The sequence below is a fragment of the Takifugu rubripes genome, chromosome 1 (assembly GCF_901000725.2).
Source record: "Takifugu rubripes chromosome 1, fTakRub1.2, whole genome shotgun sequence".
NCBI lineage: Eukaryota > Metazoa > Chordata > Actinopteri > Tetraodontiformes > Tetraodontidae > Takifugu > Takifugu rubripes.
In genome coordinates, this window is record NC_042285.1 from 13,504,642 (window position 1) to 13,522,993 (window position 18,352).

At 44.3% G+C, this 18,352-nt stretch overlaps 1 protein-coding gene across 2 annotated transcripts in view; it reads right to left on the reverse strand.

The window, feature by feature from the left end:
- nrg3b (neuregulin 3b) overlaps nucleotides 1-18,352 on the reverse strand; it is a 142,008-nt gene that overhangs the window by 16,667 nt on the left and 106,989 nt on the right. The window contains exons 3-4 of one of the 2 annotated variants that reach the window (XM_029846216.1): nucleotides 4,834-4,907; nucleotides 1,355-1,381 (exon numbers count right to left, since the gene is read on the reverse strand). In XM_029846216.1, the coding sequence (XP_029702076.1) occupies nucleotides 1,355-1,381; nucleotides 4,834-4,907 (101 nt within the window). The remainder of the gene's footprint in view (nucleotides 1-1,354; nucleotides 1,382-4,833; nucleotides 4,908-18,352) is intronic. The other variant, XM_029846218.1, reaches the window with a different exon arrangement.

Sequence of the window (18,352 nt, forward strand, 5' to 3'; positions counted from 1 at the left end):
CCCATCGAGCCGTCGCGTCCCGGGGACTCAAACAACAGATGAAATCCATTGTGATGAGCAGATTGTCCCACTTCAAACATGCCTATGGGAAGGCTCAATGTAAGCAGAAAGAGGAGTCAACCACATTTGCAAATCAACTTTCTCGATCCTTCATTTCAGTACCTTTTCAGATCTAAACTTATGTAGGTCACATAATGGGTGCAGTAGTCAACACATATTGGTAAACAAAGCTAATGCTAACATCATAGACTGCTAACCACATAGGTTTTATGTACCTCAATAGCAAGAAAAGTCTTGCTCATGGCTCATAATGATAGTCAATGATTTGTGGAGCCTAAAGTTTTGATTCGACTACCCTCAGGACTGCACTGGGCCCTGAAATGTCGCAAAATATCTGATAGGTAATGTGGTAATCAGACTGTAAAATGTATGCGCATGCTAAAAGAGTCAACATCGACTTTGCTGCGAGGGTAATTAATGTTTGCATTTGAAGGTCCAGCTGTGGAGGTATGATATGAGAAAATCCTTAATGGAGAGCCTGCAAACAGCATCCGTGTCAGGTCGATCGGGCCGATGTGCCGTCTCTACCCACCCGCAGCAGTGATCGCAGCTCGTTTAGACCCCAGATGAAAACCGCTGAGGTGTAGAATGCTCAAGTTGGGATTCTGTCTCAGAAGCTTCCCCCCCTCTTTGCTGGAGCACAATCGTGATGTATGCCATGTTGGTATTTATGTGCCAGTGAGAAAGAGATGGCCGAGGGAAAGGGGAAATCATTTGCCTGGTGGTGTGTTTGTGTTTGTGTTTGTGTTTGTGCGTGTGTGTGTGTGTGTGTGAGGTGGCACAGTAGATGGCCGCTGGCCACAGAGAATTATTGAGGGAGGATAATCTACTTTGTTAACCACCTGGAAGGTGATGCAGGAGGCTAAAGCAATGCTGGTCGCCTTCCAAAGAGATGTGTGTTTTCATTTGTTCCGATTCTATTGGACTTTTCAATTTTGTACATGCTTTCAAAAGACTTCTTTAGCATCGCTAGCTGAGTTTAGCGGCTACCCCCCCCCCCCCCCCACCCCACACACACACACACAATTTATGAAGTGTGAATTTCAGACAGTTCTGCTACACAGTCAGTTGTCATTCCTCTTGTTGTGGAACATTCCTTATGCAGACAGCATACACCCATCTCACCACCACAGTGTTTCCATGGTGACTGGCCATGCTTTTTTTCTTTCCCGGCTAGGTGGCCTTGTTGTGATGGAATGTGATGTTTTCCACTGTGCGTGGTTTTGTGACAAATGCAAATGGCATGATAGACAGAGCGTTGTGAAAACAGTGAGCCCAGGAGACGTCCTCTTACCCATGAACTCGATGCCAAGTTCATCCGCTGCTCCGTTCATGAGCAGAAAGCATGATAAAAGGAGAGGGAGTGAGGGAAAGAGACAGAGAGAGAGAGCAAAGGACACATCAGTTACAATGTAGCAGGGCCTTCGTCTTATTTAGAATTCACCTTAAGGAGTCACACATGCTGCAGCTGGACCATAAAGTTGGGACCGACATGGCTGTCCCTCCCCTGTGGAGCAGGTAATGAGGCCAGTCAGCCCGCCATGCTTGGTGTGCTTTTCTGCACACTTTGAATCCCCACAGTTGCTTCAGATGAGGGGAGAGCACATCAGTGTTAGGGAGCCAGAGCAATTGAAGCAAGTCAACGAAAGGGCTTTCATACACAGTTCAGTCATTTCACTAATGTGCCCTTTTTATGCTTGACCCCCATGTGCAGGACAGTAATTGTTCTCCATGTCTAGAGGCCTCTCAATACTTGCATGATACACCCCGTGCATGCAGTCTGCGCACCCCCATCCGTGTTGCTTCCATCCTGGCAGTGCCCCTTGTCCATGTCACTATAATGTAATCTCATTTGAATTATAATGAAACCCTCACTGGTAATTGCTTTTCTGACAGAGGTGGCGTGGGTTTTAAATAGAATGGGGGAGTTTGCCAAGGTTCTCAAAGATAATGTGATGGCCAGTCATCACGAGAGTGTTTGGATAAACTAAACAAGCAACATCTCCGGTCCTGAAGAGTGATTTTCTTGTAAAATGTGCATTAAAATGAATCGTCAAACGTTCATTCGAAGTCTCCGGAACGTGATTGTTAGCTACAGCCTTAGACTCAGACAAGTACCACCTGAAGGTGTTCAGACCAGGGCTCTATCTGCACGGTGAGCATGCAGGGGGGTGCCACGGTTCACCGCCATGCACACACGCGCCGATGCGATGAGACGTGCTTCTCTGACTCTGCTTGATCTGGGCAGCAAATTCCAGCACTTCCCTGTGAGTGGCCGTGGCAACGGCCGCTTATTCTGCACCTGCCCTCGCTGTAGGAGACACGCAGATGATGGCATTACAGCACTGGAACACATTCTATCCTCTGGAACTGGCTTGTCTGGAGACAGGCTCCAATCATAATACGTGCAGACATTCCAATCCTCTGCACTGGCAACGGAAAAGTGCCAACGGGAATCGCTCGCGGTGTCTTGTGGGACCCATGAGCTATCTTAGAGAATACCTCAGCATCCTGTCAAATGATGTTGGCCCGGCTGAAGAGGCTAAAGTCTGGCGAGAAAGAAACAATGACAAGACTGAAGCAAATCCTTAATCCCCTCCTTCACCCGGGTGAGCAGAGACCTGGGGAGACTCTGCACCTGTGTGTGTGTGTCTGAAATCAGCTTCGTAGCTCACAACAGGGCTAATATCCACGAGAGATAAATAGTTCAAATTAGGAACCTGCTTTCCTCCTGTTTGCAATCAAGCATCTCTGTTAGTCTTTAAGTTGCAGCAGGCAGCATTCCCAGCATGATCTCAATGCTGTTACAGTTACAGGAGAATTCTATTCCAGTTCTTTACCAGGCATAAAGCGAAATACTGCCCTTCCACACTCCCATGCCTCCAATTAAGGAGCCTCCCCACCATACGCTGCCTCCTACCCAAAGCTGACTTGATGCTAGCAGAGCCAGTGTCTTTAGGGAGTCCATTTTTCTTTTTCCCCTTGGGCAGCTTTCCTTTCTGCTCCTTTATAGACATGTACATGGAGGAACATTCTTTAAAGTAACTGGCTTCCAAGAACGACACGCAGTTTGTACACAATTGATTTCTGTAATTTTGAAAAAAAAAAACATAAAAACAAAACCCAACGACTCTCCCCAACACACACATGCATATGCGTGCATGCTCGTGGATACATTATTACATCATGTGGCTTTCCAATGGATAATCCCCCAAACCCCATGGTAATCTGGGCAAATTTTGGATTACTTTCTATGGCCAGAGATGGGCGAGGCTTCCGTCCATGCTCAAATCTTCAAGCGTGCACTTATCTAAATGATTGGTGCAAAGCCACAGTTTCCTCTGTTCACGAGTATGCAAGGGGATTAGTCATGTATAACGTTGTACATCCTGGATGCATTTTCTGTGGAGTGTAGAAGTTCTTTAGAGTGAAAGACACACAATAAGTGTCATTTTCCATATTGTCACACTCCACACTCCATCAAAATATTGTTTGTGCTTGAAGTGTAGCACATGCTGATCATGAGCCTCAGTTTCGCCGGCGTTGTCGCTGTATTTGGTCACAGTTGGTTCCCAGCACAAAGAGAAACTTTTAAATTATTTAACATCAACCAAAGCAGCCTTATGGAAAGAACAGTGGTCCATAAGGAGTAAATAAATGCATAGTTTCTCATTTTCTAACATTTTTTTTGTAATTGGCTGAAAGGGAAGCTAATCTATTCCACATGATCCAAGCGCGTGGAATCATCCTGTAGGAAATGAAGCAGATTTGCTTTATAGGTGTCCTCGGGGACAATAAAATCCACGTAGCTGTTGCCACTTTTAACAGAAGCCTAATGGCGTCAAACTGGAAGTGATCCAAGCTCCATCTTCCATGTGAGCTGCCACATCTTCTGGGAGCACCTACAACTCAACATTCCGCTCCCTTGTTTCTGACTTTCACTTCATTTTTAATGACACCACCTGGGACGCAAAGGCTACCTTCCTTCAAGCTACACAAAAGCAAAAGAAGATTAAAGCCCAAGGACAAGAAACAGGTTAATATTCATATTATCCATGGAAGGTCACAATATATAAAAAAGAAATGAACAATCTGAAGAGATTTGTTGTTCTAAATGTCATCTGTATCAACGATATAAGTTATGACTCAATTAATAAATTAACACACAGCAGGAATACATGGACACAAACAGTAACACTCACAAGATCAAAAAGCAGGAACAGGTTTACAGCAAAAAATAGATTTAAATGGGAACCATGAGCCATTAGTTTACAACTTTTTAGTCATCAGGGTTCACCAGCAGGTGGCGCTTTTGTAAAAGTGAGCTCATCTCAGTTATATCTATAAAGTTGCACAAGGGTGTTTTAAATTTTCAGCACTGTCTGACAGTCTAATAGATTTTTGTCCAATATACATGATTTTAGCTCAAACCAAACCACCCATGTGGAAAAAGACGGCTATTCTAAACTCTTTTGATGACTCCTCTGTCTCCTAAAGCACTGGCGCCCTTCCTGAGGTGGTAGTTCAAAGCTTTGACCAAATATAACTGACTGAACAAGCTGCACGGAGGTGGAGACACAGCTGCCCCCCCTCTTCAAAAGGAGGCAACGTCATCGTCGATACCATCAAACCTGCAATCACTCTTTTTTTTTTTTTTTACCCCAGAGGAATACACAATCCTGGGCTGCAGTAAAAAGAGTGGGACCAGATATACTTTCATGCTATAGAAAAGCAGACAAGTCCTGCAGGATGTTAAAAAAAACCTTTACATACTTGGATCTGACAAGATGGCATCTGTCTTAGGGACAAACTGGTCACAGCGCAGTCCGTGGTAGCCTTCCTTACATCTGTGGGAGAGAGACACACAGAGAGAGAGAGAGGAAATTAAATTTGATGGAAATCAGACCGAGCAGGAAGTACTGAAGTACAACGTGAACTCATCTGAAGAGACACTCAGATAAGTCAAGTTGAGAACAGGAAACCAGGAGAGAGGACTGAATGGACCGTGTAAAATTGAAGTGCTCGCTGAGGACTGAGGTAGCAGAGGGAGACGCACAGAGACCGGCACGTAGGGTGGGGTGAGTAAAAGGGGAGTGGGACGGGCAGGACTGAGCAGCGCCTGCAGCCTCACTGATAGTACGTGACTGACAGGAATGCTGGGTCCCAGCGGAAGGAACGCCGAACTGGGCACTTGGCGAGATGCTGGCAGGGAAGCTGCAGATTTGATGTCTGGAGATCCTCCAGCAACTGTCATTAAAAGAAACCTTCATCATAAATCACACACACACACACACACACACACACACGCACACACACACACACACACACACACACACACACACACACACACTTTCCTCTGCAGCCGCCGTGCGATCCTACGCTGGTCCTCCCACTGCGGGGTCGCCTGGTCAGAACTAACTACTGGGAGGTACACGTGGAGACCAGGAGCTCCTGAGTCAACTGGTTTTATCAGCACCACCCGAGGACAACGCTCTCCGTCCGGACTGCATGAGCTGATCGGAGCAACATGCACATCCAAACTAAATGCGGCAGGTGATGCGTGTAAGGAAGACGGGGTTCACACAGCAAGGCTTTTAGATCTACTCCCAAACAGCAACATCGCCCGCATTGCTCTACTGACAACGCTTTAAATGACGTCCATGTAGCAGTCAAATCCACTCCGGCTGAAGCCTGGACTTCACCACTTCCTACTGCGCCTGCTGGGCCGGAGCTGCACCTGAGCTTGTGTTGGCATAAAAGGATGAGAACCTCCGCACTTCAGACTCGTGCTGCACCCTGGTCTGTGAAAATAATGTCCCAGCCTTCAAAGTTTGGCAGAAGTGTTAGATAAGGGCCTCTCAATGCAACAAACAGAAGCCAGCACATCCACGGTGAGGCGAAAGCTCTTTTCAGGCCACATACCAAGAGCGCTTCTATAACCGGCTGCCCCCTGGAATATCAAACAGAGGAGAGAGAACGCTCGCTACTTGCAGACTTTGCACACCACAGCGGAAACGTCGGCCTCTCTAGTCTTTTATATTTAAAGATATGGAAAAAAACACGGCAGCATCGCAGTCTGGTGTGGCATTTTATCTGCATGTGGCAGCGGTGAAAATGGGGACACTACCGTCCCCGTCAGGTGCTGGATGATCCCGTCCCGCTCCAGTGGTCAGTCACTCTGGAAACTGTTCCTGACTAACAAGAACGCCTTCAGTCGTTTCCTCTAAATGTTTTATTTTTATGGGAATTTACTTTTTTAGAACAAAATGTCTCCGTTGCAGCAAAGGCAGCAGATTGGGCCCCGGCGTGCCAAAGAACAGGTACTACCTGTGCTTTTCGAGTAACAATGCAGTGGTGTCTGATTTACTGACACCTAGTGGCGATGCTGCAAACTACAGCTTAACACTATTAGGGGAACTTCTGGCTGTCAGGTAAAATGTTTGTGTTTTGCATTCTTGGACACTGCACAAGCATGAGCTATCCTGACCTCTTGGTTTCCATTGATTATATGTTAGTCAGATTATTTGATTTCTTGGGCGTTTAAATGCTTTTGGAATTCATTAAAAATAGAAAACCCTATGACAAAAAATACATTTTAGTCAGAAGCCAGGAAACAGCACGAGACCTGTCAGAAATATTTTCCATGATCCAGAAATGTTAAGTGTTAAATGTTAAAAGGCAAGCGTTTTAATCCCAGTGATGAAATGGGGTTCTGTAAACTCTTGACAACTTTTTAACGGTGACACTCATTAGTGCTCAACACAAACATGAGAAAGAAAACATCTTTAAATGAAACCCTATAAATCCTTAAATCATCTCTTTTATTTCTTCTCCATGTGTTGAAAGAAAATCCAGAGACTGAAAAATAAAGGAAGTTATTGTGTTATTGTCCCGCTGACAGACATCTGTCCTTTAATCAGCCGGGGGAAGAAATGGCAGAATGCAGTACGCTGGCGTTGAGTCTGAACTCCTATATGCAGAAACTCGCTTGTCATCCTACAGAGCAGCACAAAGATGCAAATAAATATGAGAACTACTGCACACAACTGCACTCTTGTTGCAACATGTCCTGTGTCTTGAGCTGTTCAGGACATATGATAAGAGTAGTACAATGATCAAAATGCATAGTTTTGTACTATAAATGAGAGCAGAACATTAAGCTGCTCATTTTTCTTGTCATGGTCACAGGGTCACTGGGGCGGACGTCAGAGCACATCAGAGGATTTATGAAGACGCTGCTTTAATCTCAGGTCAGAATGTTCTTTTGACACGTATGTCTCCCACTCACTGAGCCCAGGTGAAGATGCCTCTTTGAATAAAAACAGATTGCTTTCTGACCTTTTAACTCTCTTTTTTCCCCTGAATTCTCTCTCTCTCGGTGTGCCATACGACTGAATCAACCAGCCAACCCCGAGGCACAAGGTTCAGGGAGAAACTCTGAGGCCGTCCCCTCAGCTTTCAAGGGTAATTCGTCCCCTTCCTCCCATCGCTTGGCTGCGCCCTACATCACACCTTCTGTCCCTGAGTGCAAGCCGAGACGCCTAGTTAGTATTCTGAGTCCTGAATGCAAAGGCAGAGTGAGTGTCTGGCCTGTCTGTCTCCCCTCCTCTCGTCTTTGTAGAAAACAGGCTCAGCTGTCCTTCAGTGAAATGCAAACCACACCTGCCCCTGAAAATGGTTCAGAACTCCTGAACGGGTGGCAGACAATGTGAGAAAATAGTTCCCGAGTTCAGGTGTGACTCAGTGTTGTGTATGTGTATGTGTCTAACGAGACCTAAAGGTGCTTATTTTGGGGGAAGTTGAGTATTGAGTACGAGCAAGGATGAGTTTGGGCATATTTCACTCCTGCCTTGGTGCTGTCTGTGACTTCCCAGCTGCCTTTAACACATGTTCTAGTCACAGACGGAAAGGCCCCCGAGCCTGCAGGATAACCGAGGGGTGGGGAGCGCTGTCTTATGACTAATCACCATCCTGCTTGTTAATTAGTGCAAAAAGGAAAAAAAGGAGGATCCTCTGAGCACCATAGGAGGAAGAAGAACATCAAGGAGGAGAGATGGGATGGAGAGTCATGTCAAACAAACCCCCTTCTCTACCTCCTGAGGCCAGACTCCACAGAGTTCCTAATGATCAGTCAGATGGCAGGTGGGAATGCTGCCGTCAGCTGAGAAAAAGTGCGTAAATACACCGATTGCTGATGGAAAAAGGGACAAGTTACTGGTCATTGGACCTGGCTAAACAGAAAAACTGCGTCTGAAATGGGCGCAGCTTATATAACCATTATCTCTCTCCAGATGTAGGACTTCAAATCTCACAAACCAGATCAGCTTTATATTCAGGCCACGGCCTTTGCTCTAGATAGAACAACAACAGTCTGTTATAACTAGGGTTGTCCTGACCCATTTGTGTTGTGCTCCCTATCCGACCCCAATAAGCACTATCTTACTGACTGGATAGTTTGCCAATACACAGCTGCAGAGCTGACTTCAGGTAAGCCTACGATAAAGTTATTAATACCAATTATATGATACAAAAGCCCACATCCAAGGTGTTCCTTGATGCATTTTTTGTTCAAGAACTGGGCTCCTAACTGGAGCCATTAGGCGGTGGTTGCTAGATCTTAACAGACTGAGCATTTCTGGTCACTGGCCAGACAAAAACAAATACTAAACTAAAGCATCAGGCTTCTTTGTCACCTTTCAAATAATTCCACACCAAAGATATTGCAGCTGTGTTCGAGCCTGTGCTGGATGTGACAGCAGAAGTCGCCTTCTGCCCCAGGTGGAGGAGCGCCACCATTCATACAGGAAGCAGGCAGCAGGACCTCATCCCACGTTATACGATAACCACCGATGGCATCAAAATGTCACGTTGCTGCGTTTGAACCGATTGCCATTTGTTAAGGATAAGCTTCCGCTAAACTCCAGACTTCCGTTGTCACGCTGTGTACTTGGATCGAATCCAGACAACACTATTTATAACAGGCGTTTTTTCTTTTTTTACAGCAATGTCACCAAGCAGTTTTGCAGTGAAAATAATGCTGATAAAACTTCAATGTTATGAATTGTGCTCTGCTGCTGTATTTTAAAATTGTGACTTGACACTGTGCAATAATCTAAAACCTGAGCATGAGATGTGACTTCATCCATGTTGAATATGTAAAGAAATGAAAAATAAAGCTTTTTCCCTCGGTGTTCAAAATATTAGTACATGAAAACTTGACCTTTTAGCATCTGTTAAAGACAAAAAAAATTGTGTTAAATTACTATTTTTTAAATCGGAATTGATCACTATTTTTTATCACCATCAATACTTTTTGCTGAAAATTATTGATATAGCAAAATGAAAGTATAAGGCCTTATCAAGCCTTTTTCTTTTTAATTTATAAATAATAAAAAATCCAAAGCTGGACAGGCACATTTTAAAGTAACCAGTTAGATTTTAAACAGTTGTTTTCCTCTGTTCTTATCTAGGATAATTGGTTTAAACATTAAATTATTCAAACAATTTGACCCGTTTGACTCAGATTTTGTGTTGTCCAAAGTGCTGGCTATCCTTTTTTTTTTCTTCATGAAATTTGGTGATTTTTCCTCATTTAGGGTCATGAACAGGTGTGCAAAATCTGGACACGGTGTGTCTTGGAATGTCTGTGCAGTGTTTAGTTACGGTGATGTTGCGGGTCAATTTGACCCGGACATGTTAATAGGGGAGTGTGTAATGTAGTGTAATGAGTACAATGCACAAAGATGCATCTCTGAGCACTAGAGAAGACAAGAAGCCACAAATGATCCTGGATTATAATGCCACTCAGGGAGGGGTGGACAATCTGGCCAAAGTAACAGCAACACACAGCTGCCAGCGCAAGACTGCCCATTGGCCTTTGTTGATTTTTTTTTGCCACATTTTGGACACATCTGCTTAGAATGCCTATGTTCTTTGGACTGAAATCAACCAGCAATGGGATTCCAACAAATTGTACAGACTTTCCAAGGTAGTTTTCTCTGTCAACTGGACTGGGTTTCTTCTCTTGAAGACGTTTGTACAGACTTTGGCTTTTCCTGGAAGAACTCAGCAAAGCACTTGTCACTCCCAAGATCCAAACATGAGCCAGGCCAGTTCGATTCCCAGTGGGTGCCGCCATGATTGAAAAGGTCAAGCTCAGGTCACCCAACCAACCTCCAGTGGACACAGGTGGGAAAAGAAAGGAAAAGATGCCTGGTCTGTCCATCCAGAGAGGACAGTAAAACAACTACCTCTTGTGTGAAATGCAAGAATTACATCTGCAGAAGGCACACGGTAACATTCTGCCCATCATGAGGAGAACAGTGAAAATGTTGAACATTGAATGTTAAAGTTAAAAAGAAATGTGTTCATGAAGAGGGAAAAACTTAAGCCCTGTGCTTCCTTTGAGTCAAGAATGAAGACAGAAGAGAAGGGAGTAGAGGAGGATGGAGAGAAGAAAAAGAGGATGAAAAGAAGGAAGAATTGCATCATTTTGACCTGGGAGGATGACAGAAGGATTTAGCCAACAAGTCCTTTAATATAGTTTTGAAATTAAAATTATATTTATTATCAATTTTCTAACTGTTTCTATAATCTAAAAATAAAGTAGTTCTTAGTTTAACTTGTTTTCTTGGATCTTTTGAGGCATTTACAAAGTACGGGTCAAAATGACAATCAATGTAATTTTTTTCTAACATAATATGAGGGTTAAGATAACTGCTGTTTTACCATGAAAGTTAATGGGAGTGAACAACCCGAGCATAAGCTCACTTTACCGAGCGCTGATTAATTGATTGTTTCATTTGAAACACGTATCGTGTTAAGCACCTTCTGTTACGAGCGGTTGTATCAGGACCCGAAAGCAGGCAGGACACAGTGGCGTATCGTTCCGAGAAGCTTTATTAAAGTCTATAGAACTCAAAAAGAGGCGTGGAGACCACGACTCGGTTCTTACTCAAAACAGGGAATGTAAATTTACGGCAAAAATCCCGAGCGGGGCCGAAAGCAGTCCATGAAGGATTAAGAAAAAACAATCATCCGATAAACGGGTTCAAAAGTTATCCACGAAGGAAGGAGTCTCACAAAAGTCCAGGAGGGTACAGCCGGGGTTTTCCGAAACAGACAAAACACGCCAACGCTGGCCTACAGTGAGAACAGTCCATAAATAGGTGGCTTGATTACGATAGTCTGCAGGTGCACCAGTCCCCGGCACCACCTGCGGCTGAGGCATGGCTCCACCACGCCCCCCGCAGGAGAAACCCTGCAAAAGAGTTCCCAGAAACTGGGAACCTGACACCTTCCCTTTTAACAAATGTGGAAATCGTGGAACTGTATATTGGTCTCAATGTCAAAGGCATCATTACCTGACAGCAGGGCTTCGGACCACTCGATAGGCTCATTTATTGCACTGCACCAAGTCTTGTGACCCGGTGCCTCATTTCGTTCACACAAGTGCTGCAGTGGGTGTTGTTTGGCGTTACATCTAATTTCCATAACTTGACCTACAAGTCAAGCATAAAGTAAATAGTATTTGCATATGCATCCGAGGCTACGCGGTCCCATTTTAATTGCTAAATAAATGATTTCAGTTCTGATTTTTTTATGCTGCATTGCATTTTTGAGCAACGGCGTACCTTTGCAGCGTGATGCGAAGACCTGTTTCATCTAGTTCAGGAGGTGGCGGAGGGCCTGCAGCAGATTTAAGCCATACTTCAATTCAACCACAGTCTAATTTTCACCACTGGGACGACCTAAATGACTGAGCAGAATCCATTTTTTATGAGTAGGAAACAGCAGACCTCCAGTGATCCAATTTATTTTCGAATAATAAATACCCAAACACCGTACACACACACACACACACACGCACGAACACACACGCACGCACACACACGCACACACATGCAAAGACACACGCAAATGCATCCACTCTCTCCCAAACACATGTGGCCACCACTGCATCACTCTCAATCGTGGAGCCTAATCAGTGGTTAACGCTTCCTTTATTGTTATTGATGGGGAGAGGAATGGGCGACTGGCTGGCGCTAATCTGCTGGGATTGTTCTTCTGCACACACACACACACACACACACACACACACACATCCTTTTCCTTTATTACACAGACCGTCCACATTTCTGTCAGCTTCAGCCGCACTAGGGCAGGAGAGGTGTGTCGGACATGCTTTATAACCTTGAGCCAATTTGATGGATGTTTGCATTTAACCTTTGCCAGCTGTTATAAGGCGGCTTCATTTGGACATTTTACCTACAGAGAAACTGAAACAGGATTACGCTTTATCTAATTTCATCTATTTTTTTGTTATCTTCCATGTAAAACTGAGGTCCTGGTGTTTGGTCCTGAACCTCTCAGGGATGGATTAGATCACATGATCACTCTAGATGGTATCTCATTAACATCTAGTCTCTCTGTGAGGAATCTTGGAGTAACTTTTGATCAAAACCTCTCCTTCAACTCACACATTAAAACAGTCTCTAGAAGTGCCTTTTTTCACCTGAGGAACATCACAAAGATCAGGAAGCTGCTGACGCAGCATGATGCTGAAAAGTTAATTCATGCTTTTGTTACTTCCAGGCTGGACTATTGTGATTCTCTATTATCAGGGTGTCCAAACAACTCTTTAAGAAGCCTCTAGTTGATCCAAAATGCTGCAGCCAGAGTTCTGACAGGTATTGACAAAAGAGATCACATTACTCCTGTAATGGCGTGTCTTCATTGGCTGCCCGTTAAATTTAGAATAATTTTTAAAACCCTTCTGTTGACCTACAAGGTCCTCAGAGGCCTAGCTCCATCCTACCTGGAGGAGCTAGTGATACCTTACCAGCCCAATAGACCGCTCCGCTCTCAGAATGCTGGTCTACTTGTGGTTCCCAGAGTTTCCAGGAGTAGAATGGGGGGCCGAGCATTTAGCTACCAGGCCCCCCTGCTATGGAACCAGCTCCCTGTCCAGGTACGGGAGGCTGACTCCATCCCTACTTTTAAGATCAGACTTAAAACCTACCTCTTTGAAAAAGCTTATTGTTACTAATTCTGTAGTTCCAGTTACTATCATAGACAGACATATTATCATAATTAGGAGGTCGTCTAATCATTAGGTCACATCTTAGCTATGATGCTATAGGCCAAGGCTGCCGGGGTCCAGAAACATGATCACCTGACAGGCCTCTGTCACCCCACTGGGTCATGGTTTCCTCTCCTCCCCTCCCCTCCCCTCCCCTCCCCTCCCCTCCCCTCCTTCCCCTCCCCTCCCCTCTCCTCCCCTCTCCTCTCCTCTCCTCTCCTCCTCCTCATCAAGTGGACTAGTAATGCTATTTTCTGTGTAGTTTTTCTGCCCCCCCCCCTGTAATCATTTACAGGTATCGCCGCCTTCAGAGCTGTATACTGACCTCCGACCCCACTGACCCACTCAACCAGCAGCTTATTCAATTCAATATAATGTATTTTTGTATGTATTTCTATGCTCTATGCCTCTCCTCTCCTCTCCTCTCCTCTCCTCTCCTCTCCTCTCCTCTCCTCTCCTCTCCTCTCCTCTCCTCTCCTCTCTCTCTACCCACCCCCCCATCAGCAGGAGGGTCCCCCCACATGAGCCTGGTCCTGCTCAAGGTTTCTTCCTGTTAAAGGGGAGTGTTTCCTTGCCACTGTTGCTTGTCTGGGGTCAGGCCCTGGGATTCTGGAAAGTGCCTTGAAACAATTTTGATTGTAAAAGACGCTATATAAATAAAGATTGATTGATTGATTGATGTAGATGTAACAGGTGAATATATAGAACCTAACACTTCTTCAGTGTCATGATTCAAATGTATCCTATAACCTACATCCTATAACCTTCTGTCTGCCCGTGAAAACAATTTGAGGCTAAAATAGATTCCCCCCCCCCCCCCACACACACACACACACTGTAAGATCCTGTACTGTGCATGGAAGCACAGTTAATTGCAGCTTTATTAGGGTCCTGACTAATGAGCCTGCTTACTACTACAGTAAATACAGAGTGAATAAAAGGATAAGAGGAGGTCGCACTGGCCTCATTTCTCACTTTCTTTAATATCTCAAACATTTCGCCTCCCTGGTAAACAGGACACCCTGCAGAATTCCCCTTAATTGCCTCTGCGATGATGATGTCTCAGTGTGTTTGCTCTGCAGATCAGCGAGGCTGAAGGGGCGGCTGTGACGCGCACGAGCGTGCACTACATTGACACGCCCCTCCTGAGCCGGGACTCAATAACAGGTGTTGTTTTCAAAGGACCAGAGATAACAAGCAAAGAAAAGGGTGGCGGGAGGTGGTCATGGGGGGTGTCATGGTGTGACTGACTCCATCTTCAGCCGATTGTGCATCCCTCTGCATGCATGTGCATGGCTGTGAGCACCGTACATACTGAGATGTTCACGCGTTAAAAGACATGAGCTGCTCACCCGTTAAATGAATAGAGTGGATTTAAGCAGCATGGATCAATACTCTGAGGATCTCCATTTCCATCTGCTGTTATTACTGCTGCTGTTCACCTCCTGACCTGATGGGAGGAGTGTTAAATCTGGCCAGAATTTAAAGGGAACAGGATCCAGAAACTGTAGAAAGACTCCACCACATTTGTGGAGGAAAAAGGGAAAGCCAGGACAGCAGCGGAGGGACTAGATTACAGTTCACTTTCAAAGACTTTCATGAAATGCATTTAACGGATTTTCCAACATTTACAAGCCAAGACTAAAAGTGTATCATGGAGCAGCACCGCAGTGAGTATGACAAATGTCAGGTGGCAGGAAAAGTCCCATAATGGACTGGTTATACTGGGAGAAACATGTTGAGCTCAACTGTTACCGTGGATACGGTGAAACGGGATTAGATTACATCACATGAAGATTACTTGTGCTCCATTGATAAAACATAAAACATGGTAATCTGATTACACTGTGTGTGATCAGATTAGTGACACATCCAATTAAATCACAGCTATGATGTGATCGATGAACAAAGAGAAGAAAGACAAAAAGACCAACATCCCTGAGGTCGTTTAGGAGGCCACGAGCGGTGGAGGACAAAAGAGAAAGAAAAGAGACTGAAAAGAAAAGAGATGAAAAGAAACACATCTAATGGAAGGTACCAAAAAAAGGAAAAGAACCAGATCAGCCAATAATCTGGTACAGAAAAAAATGTTGAGGCCATGTCTCCAGCAGCTGGAAAACTACAGAGGAGGAAATATCTGGTGAAGGAGGACCAGAGGAAGCTGTCTCGTGTTCCAGAGCTCAAAGCAACATCCGGAAGGCCCTCAGATCTCAGGCACACAGACACACGCACCCAAACCATCAAGCTGTGGGACAAGCTTGGTCCTCAACTGAACAATTTCACGTCTTTTATTGCTTTTTCTGAATTCTTCAGAGAAAGAGGAAAGAGTAAGAAATGAAATAAAAGAAAAGGATAAGATTATGACAAAAGGAACCAAAAAAAGAAACAGGGTGGGAGTGAAGGAGTTGAGTGAAGGTGGTGCTGGAAGTTGGATCATACCTAAGAAGCTGTGATTGGCTTCCTCCCCATCCAGACACCCCCCACTGCGTCCTCACCCTCCGCCATCGCCACATTCTCCATTTCATGACAGTTAAACAGGGCTGATGCAAACTTTTTGGAGGCCCTATGCATAACTGGTCAGGCCCTCCCCCCCGCAGCCCTTGAATGGAGCCTTCAGATTTCCACTCAAACCTTCATGATCGACTTTAAAATTGAGATCAAATACATACACAAAAATGTAATATTATACATAAATAATAAAACAGCAAATCGGCAATTACACAGAAATTAACAATATCAGTTACTGTGTGCCTCTACCCCCAAACCCTTCCAAAAAATAAATATATAATTAAATATAGATATATGTACATGTGTGTGTTGAGCCCCTCCCCCACATCCTCAACCTATACATGTTCTAAAGAACTCTTACTAGCACATAACCCCTCTGTTTCAAATGCTTATTCCAAACACTTAGAAATGACTGCTGTTGATGTTTTGTCTGGGCTTTTTACAACCAGGTGATGTTAAAATGATGGAAAGCCTGTGGAGCCAGTTCAGACAACTCCAAATGTGGGATTCTGGATCAGCTGATCCACCACAAGACCCTCTCTCCTGATTAGGGTGGGTATTTAATCCCCTCCCCTCACTCTTGATCGCTCCGTGCTGCTACTGCGCTCGATACATGCTGCTCATGCTGCTCTGCTGCCCTGGCTATTCTGCTGCTCTGTGCTATTCTGCTGCTCCGCAGCTCAATCCCACCACCTTCCCAGCATCCTCCTGTGGGTTCTGTTTCTTTGATCCTAGTAGTGGGGGGTCTGATATTCATTCCCTGCAATTTCTAGGCAGACAATTATCAGGGAGTGACTACACTGAGGCACAGCCTGAGTCGGCTTCTATGTTGCTAAATTGATGCTCTACCAGATTTGCAAATAATTGTACACAATAATGAATTTGGTTTAGTCCAAAGTTTCCTGACTGAGCTGTAGTTGTGTGAAATCTTGTGATATTCGGGTGAAACAGTGTAGGAGAATAAGGAGTTTTAAAAGGGCACCCGCACACAAAATCACGAGTGACACAGCAGCTCTAAGCTAACGAGCTGCACGGAATCTACCCATAGTCAAAGGTATATTGGGACCACTCAGTGATGACAGACAGTGCTGTTTTACTATTAATGAATAGAAAGAAAATAATGCTGGTTTAAAAGTGGAGGGGCATTTTGGAGGAAGGATAGTTCCTGCACCAGGTGGTAGATGGAAACAGTTGAAAAAGAGAAAGTTATTCGGAGTAAAAAGATGTTTTGTTGGATTTATTTATTTATTTTTTAAGTTCTAGATTTAGTTTTTTTTTTTCATTTTGGGCAAGATAGTGTATTCACCTGCTGTCCGCGTCGCTGGATACTGTTTTGTTTTTGACCGAGGATTTGGCCAGGCTTTCAGTTAGGATCGCCGGCGTGTCAATGCACCTGGAGTTGTGGAAAGAAGATGGCGAGATACGCACAGGAGAGAAGCTCAGAGGATCAGCTATTCTGCAAACCTCATCTGAGGGTCATGGCAGGACAAACTGACCTTGTTTTTGCAGCAAAAAACAGTTTCTATTTGGAGGGATGGAGCCAAAAGACTGGGGATAGCCCAAACAGTTGGGAATTCCATTGATCATATACATGAGTCTTATAAGTTTGATGTTTTAGTGAACGGTGTTTTCTTTTGCTTGTTTTCTTTTTTTCTGTGTAGCAAACTGGTCTTAATGAATGGGTTGTGTAAACAGAGTCAAAGCTAAATAGAGCTGGATAAGTAAATACAATGTGTAAAAATAGAAATAAATAGGCCTAACTGGCCTAAAATAGAACCGACTCTAGTAATTTCTTTAGGAATTTAACAACCAATCAAATTATATCTCAACTCAAATAGGTTGGGTTGAATCCAAATTTCATAAATAACCTTATTTTCCCTGAGACTGGATTCATTTTCAAAGGTTGAAAGGAATCATCCATCTGTTGTATTTCTGTGTGTATTGCCAGTATTTGGCATTAACAACATGTTCTGATACTAATTTCCTATATAAATATGCTGGGAGTAAAATTCACTGCTCTGTTGTTCCAAAGCACCAGAGTTAACTTTTCATCGGAACCGAGCAATTTCTAGATATTAGGTAAAACATCACATTTGCCCAGATCGAGTGATAGGGAACACAGTTTAACATAATCATTGGTGGGCCTGTTCTGATCAAAGTTATATATATATATATATATAGCTATTTTTTGTAATAGTTATCCTGACGTATTTTTTTTAATACACTTTAATTCTGGGCCCCCTGGCAGGAGCAGCCCAACGAGCTCCGCGGACTCTGCGGCAGTCCTCGTTTAAATGTCCTTTTTGATGGTTCTATGTCTGTTTACTCTTCCTGATGTCTGACTAAATAAAGTATGTCAGCAGAATAAATTGTCCTCTGGCACTTAAAGGAGTAGCCCTCCAGTGTCACATGTCAGGTTCTGTTAGCAACATGTGTTAATCAGTGGAGACGCACCAGAACCGGCGTGTAGTTACAGTGAAATGTGCTGCTATAAGCCGAGAAGGTCAGAGGCCACATGGGATGATGGCGAGTTTTCAGCTTTTGCTCAGTGGAGTGAGAAGTAAGCGGTTTTAATGAGTCCTGCCTCGTTTGGATGGAGTGCACTTTCACATAAGCTGCTCTCAGTTGCCCTGGCGAAGGTGTAGGGATTTTGACATTTATTATAATCACAGCTCACCACATCTCCACAGTGACACAATGAGG